Source organism: Rhyacophila brunnea, unplaced genomic scaffold (assembly GCF_057557595.1).
Source record: "Rhyacophila brunnea isolate RB1 unplaced genomic scaffold, BYU_Rbru_1.0 scaffold_8, whole genome shotgun sequence".
Lineage (NCBI taxonomy): Eukaryota > Metazoa > Arthropoda > Insecta > Trichoptera > Rhyacophilidae > Rhyacophila > Rhyacophila brunnea.
The window spans coordinates 35,152,825-35,158,824 of NW_028233350.1; the positions used below are offsets into that span (position 1 = coordinate 35,152,825).

General features: G+C 35.2%; 1 protein-coding gene across 7 annotated transcripts in view; it reads right to left on the reverse strand.

Moving 5' to 3' along the window:
* Positions 1-5,669, reverse strand: part of LOC147064177 (putative phosphorylase b kinase regulatory subunit alpha) — a 42,980-nt gene extending 37,311 nt beyond the window's left edge. For 4 of the 7 annotated variants that reach the window (XM_085959011.1, XM_085959010.1, XM_085959009.1 and 1 more), the window contains exons 1-5: positions 5,229-5,669; positions 3,872-4,857; positions 2,771-2,984; positions 1,859-1,968; positions 463-610 (exon numbers count right to left, since the gene is read on the reverse strand). In XM_085959011.1, coding sequence (XP_085815137.1) covers positions 463-610; positions 1,859-1,968; positions 2,771-2,984; positions 3,872-4,857; positions 5,229-5,487 — 1,717 coding nt within the window. In that variant the 5' untranslated portion in view covers positions 5,488-5,669. The remainder of the gene's footprint in view (positions 1-462; positions 611-1,858; positions 1,969-2,770; positions 2,985-3,871; positions 4,858-5,228) is intronic. The other 3 variants (XM_085959013.1, XM_085959012.1, XM_085959008.1) reach the window with 1 other exon arrangement.
* Positions 5,670-6,000: the final 331 nt, after the last annotated feature.

Sequence of the window (6,000 nt, forward strand, 5' to 3'; positions counted from 1 at the left end):
ATTTAAACAAAAAACTATCTGCAATTTGTATTCTTAGGTCAATAGCTGTGACTGACTAGTTTTAGTGTGCACTATTGATGTCGGATCTCCACAGCCTACCCCTATCTTCGCCAATGCCTACTACATACATAATATATAAATAAATGCACCTATATACAATTAAATTTCTTTGATAAAAATGAATATCATAATCTTCTAGTAACCTGTATTATTATGAAGTAGTTTTCAGTATATTATTTTCAAAACAATACAAATCAATCAACACGGATAATATATAGACAATAACTTCAAGGGAACACATAAAAGTTATGATATTCAAATTAGCCCATGGTGGAAAAGATCATTTTAAAGAGGAGTCAAAATATGAATAATCAAAACATGGAAGGTAGCATCATTCTAAAGCCCCGATTTTCACAAAAAAAAATACAAGACCGCTAGGTGAAAAAAATACTTTTGGGGTACCTAGGTGCAATTGTTTCAACGACAGAACGACAAGCGGCCGCCCTAGAAGATTTTGCCACGACGACTTGAGAAAATTTATTTCGGACTTCAGGATATCGATCATCAGGTCATAATCCGAAGCTATGTAGAACCGTGTCATGTCAGAAAACTACACATAAAAAAAAATTGAATCGTCTGTATCTTACAATAATATTGAGACAAACAGCTGTAAACATTGAAATAATGTAATTAATCAAGTAACTACTGCCTACATATCTGAATTACTAAAATGCAATTTTGTGACTAAGTAGAATGGTGTCAGATTCTTGTGGCAGTGCAAGCGACTCATTTAGGTGTTGGTATCGATAGTTTCAAATGACACCAATACCGTTGCAAAGTGATTTCATCATGACCGTAATGCCAGAAGAATCCGTCAATCATCAAATGAAATGAGAATCATGTTATTAACACTTCACCTATTGCAAGTCCGTGTCCGGAAACTTGTACGTATGCAATTCGCCTTATTACACTTCACCGTGAAATATTCTATCGGAAAAGTAAGGCCGTATATTGAAGAGCGCCAAACCTCTTTGGGTCGTATAGTACTGACATAAAATTCATGTCTAAATAGAACACGGTTTTTGTTGGTTCACACTTTACAAGAAGCCAGCAGCAAATAAATTTTAGGTTAGGATTTCATTCGTGAATTCATGAATTTTGCCAAAGTCAACTATGAAAATTGAATTAATGTCCATATTGAATCTAATAAAATTGGAGACCATTTAGTATACGGACATCTCTTTCCGATAAGAAAGCTCACAGTGAACTGTTTTACGTACAATTTACATGTAACCTTGCAAGTCACCGACACCAGATACTGCCAATGTTTTGGCCAAAAACGGTAAATTTTGATTGCAAAATTATAAAACTTATGAACCCTTCAATATAATCATTTCAAAACAATTTTTAGAAAATTTTCAACAAGGTTTTAATCCACTCTATAATAGTACTATGTATTATGATTAAAAGTTTTTTTATTTTCTTAGTTATAAAGTTCTAAACCAAAAAATTAAACTTTGGATTATTGAAAAATTTACATGTTAATGACCATAACATAATATTATTATGATCCACTTTTTAGTTGCAGTTCTGTGAAGAAAATGTTGAACATAATTAATTCTTTTATCATGAGTTCATACTTTGAGGACATTTTCGACCAAACATTGATAAATCTTTAAAGCAAACATCGCACATAGAATTTATTTTGTAAGTCAAAGTTGCACTTGTCTAAATATGCATACCAATGTGTGGTTCGTAAAGCTTGGCTACTATGGCTTACAACATTGGCGGAAGCGGTAGGTAAAATGTTTTTCTGAATAAAATAAATTTAAATAAATAAGTGTATTCTTCTTCATACCTGAGGTGTAAATGCAAATATTCTATCATTTAAAGAGTAGAGTTTGCTGGTACTTAAAATGCCTACGTCCCTCGACTTTCTGCCAGAAAGACCTAGTTTCTTATTACGCCCTACAAAAAACAACCAAAAATACAAAACATAATAAATAACAACATTTGTAAGTATTACACAGTACCTATTGATATAAAGTTTATAGTAAAGTTTTCAATGCAAAAAAAATTAATTGGTGATTCTATATATTCTATACTTGGGAGCAGCTGTCACACACATAATATTTCAGGTAGAGTCTTCTATAAGCTGGCGTACCGGTTTCCCCCCGTTTAAGCATGCATGCTTCCCTCCCATTGAAAACTTTTGAACAGTTGAACGCGATGGCACAATGCTTTCCGTGTGACGTGTACGCCAGTTTATAGAATTTAGACTCTACACAATCTGCAATTAATTGACTTGAGCAAAAACATGTTTTAATACAGAATAATCTGAAAATATATTGTTTTAAAAGTATCATATTTTCTCTCCCAAATGAAGTGTTATACTTTCATACACCAACGGTGGAATGGTAAATGAAGATATGAAGGTGCGGAGTCAATTATATTACCATGTATTAATTAACTGTGGTAAAATTTAATTTGAATTAATTTCGGACATGTCTAAATACCCATTGAAACATAGGCTCGATTTATTTGGGCATGTTAACATGCTTAACGTAGTGTACGGGTTAAATAACATTTAGTTGTAAGTCATCCTTTTAAAAAATATGTACAGTTCTGTAAATTTGATAGGTAACCTGCGATTTTTAATGTAAAAGTTAGATCGCAAAAAAAACTATACAGAAAAACATATTTGATATGACCCACGTTATGTGTTTTAAAATTAATCAACCGTTGGCAATTATATAAAGCTTGTCCACACCTAAGTAAGTGTACAAATGACTTAGAACTCGGGCAGGCTGGACTTCGATGGGTGCGACTTCAGCTATTGTCTGAACGGAGAGGTCATGCTCCATTAGCTTGTCCCTGATAATATTGTCTTCTGCCAGAATTACAACTTGCACAACCACATCGGGTTTCTTCTCTGAACATAACCTTCTGTTCAAAGGGTCTAATTCTCCGGCAGCCAGGAATCCCTGAAACATGAGTAACATGGGAGCATAGAGTATGCGTTGGTGTAATATATAATATGTATACCCACATAATTATTTATTGTACAGTCATATTATTGTGTATTGTTTATGGACACAAGAACAGAATATTAAAGTGAACTGTCATTTCATTGTCACGTAACATATGGACCTGATCACTACAAACGGGTTTTACTCTTTCCTGCTCATCTGCTTTCCTGACAGTTTGTCATTCAGCATTTATCACAAAGAGACAACTGTAGAAAACCAAAGGGGTTTGACATTTCTGATTGCATTTAAGGCTATACCTCAGTTGAGGCATGGTCTAAAAAGATTGTGGCTAGGCGATGCGCGGATTGCGGGTGCAAATGACGCATGCCGAATGAAATAAAATTTGTCATATAAATCCAACATGCGTCCATTTAATGTTCTGTTTATTATTCTATTAGTAACAATAATAATATTATATTCATTGACATGTTTTCTTTTTCAAGTAAATGGGTAACGTTTTTAGTCATCTTTACACGATTTAAGAATTAATACCCCCGTCGCCATCACTAAACATATTGACGTATTGACACCTCGACGTTCGCTCTCTGAATGCCAGCGAGTCGACAATTTCGTCGCGGCTATGGTTGAAAATTATTTGCCGTTTCACTGATGTATCGTCTTAAGGTGGACAAGAGATTAGTTACATTTATTTAAAATAAAATTCATTATTTTCCCAATCAACATGTGTAATTATTGCGAAAATGGTGGATCCATGATCTATGGAACAAAAAGCAGACATTGTTACTTCCGCTCAACATTAGCCGCATATTTTAATCAAATTTATATAGAATAAACATTGGTCAATATGAAATTTGATGACTTAAAAAATGAATCCTATTTACCTCTTGTAAAAGTTTTCCCAGTATATACAGAGACTGCCCCCAGAGAAATGGACATCTTCCAAGCGGTATTCTCTCTTGACTACCCGGATCCTTATATTCTCCGTCGACTTTATTACCGGGCACCGCATAAAGCTCGGGGACTAATTTTATGCCGTCTTCAGATTTGATCAAGACCTCATCTAATTTTTCTGAATACTCAACAATAGATTGCTTATCTCCTTGAAAGCAAAAGTCCAGAATGAGGTAACAGAAAAACAATGGCCAATCGCATTCAATATTTTCAAACATCCTAAGCTCCCACGGTTCATAATACAAACGATTGAGGTCTTCTTTAGGAGTCCGGTGGCCGTCTCTCAGGAAACGTTTACATCCGTATTTTCCTTTCAATTTCGTTATAATTGCGTCTCTCGTTTTTATGATCAGTTGCGGGTCATCGACGGCAAACGCAGGGAAACTAATTATTGCAAGTAAACCGGAGTCTAATTCTTTACTGTTTGATTCTCTAGGAAGCATCGATTGAAGCACGGCTTGACATTTTTGAGCTTCGTCTGCTAAAACATGAATGACGCTGGATGGTCCGCCTCGGGCTCCGAACAGATCGAGCTCGTTCATGGCTTCTAAGGCCGCTTTCGCCATTCCAATTGAGCTTGCATTCAATTCTGGCAAGCCGTGATTTGTCTTATCACCTCTTTCCCAGACTCCATAGTCGGGGATACAATATGCTGATTCAATGTAAAACACTAGATTTTGTATGAATGAAACTTCATCGAGAGAGAAGACAATCTGCAGACCGGAAGCTGTCATTTGGGCTAATACTAATAAATAAAGAGAGATGGCGTCAATTTGTAAATGACCCCATTCCATGTCTCCTACGACAGCTCTTCCGTTTATTGAAGAGTATTTGGCGTGAAGGGCATCTAACGGATTTTGAGTTGTTTTAAAGTCTTCCACTTTCTGTTTTTGTTGCATCATCGCCATAAGCAATCCTAAAACAAATAATATTACAAAATGATAGTAATATAATAAATAGCCCGAAACGTCGAGGAAAGAAATACAATAATGAATCTCAAACAATATGAAACACTGTTTACAATAATCATGGAAACTTAATGGAAAATAGCAAAAACAAAATTGACAAAACAAACATATTGCGATATCATTCATCTGGTTTCCATTTTCTGTAGGCCTCTTATCGAGTTATTTGAGGTAACGTAACAAACCATTATTAATAAGTCATAATTATTGGTGATTGCTATTATACATACATACATACATACAGTGGTGGGTAGAAATTGTGTTTTAATAAATTACATGTTGTCCTACTGACTATTAAGTAAGAATAAGGTGTTCTACAAACCTCTCATTAATTTGACACAGCTCTGTTCAAGTTCGTAAGTTTTAGCTCGATCCTCATCTTGGTCAGCGATTTTTTTATACGCCATGGACAATCCCCAGACGGCGAGTATACAATAAACATTGTCGCGGATCCACGCATGTTCATTGTCAGGACTCGCAGGGAAAAGTCCAGTTACTGGCTGTTGGTGATCCATAATAAGTTTGTGTACAACTCGTTGATAATAATCTAACCTAACCCCTGAATTGCTGCGACTCCGCATTTTCGTGCGTTTTGTTTACTTATATCTTATTTGTAAAGGTTTTTCACATATATCGAGGTCGTCAATTGTAATAATTTCTAGCTACCATTCTTATTAAAACACTATGAACCCATAACACTACAAATTGAATGTATAAATATAACCAGCTGACAAGTTAATAGTATGCACGATGTCACTTGAATGTCAAAAACACTGTGAGAGTGAGAGAGAAAGAGAAAGAGAAACAGTGTTGCCATCTTTTTGTCACAGGATTATAGTACGCGGTCCAAGAAATTGTAGTATTTCAGCAAAAACAATAGTACGCGTTGTCATATATTTTTTTTCTTCCTACCTTTTCTTTTAACTGAGACCTTGTGAGGTCTGAGAGGCAGACCTCGGTTTCCTGACTATTATTTCTAGGGTTGGGTCTTGTAAGTACATTAATGCCCTTTCCCGCATGTAATCTGGCTAAGTATTGGGCTGTTGAGTTTACATTTACCTTCGCTTTTCAAACAAGTCTTTCGAGGGAAAACA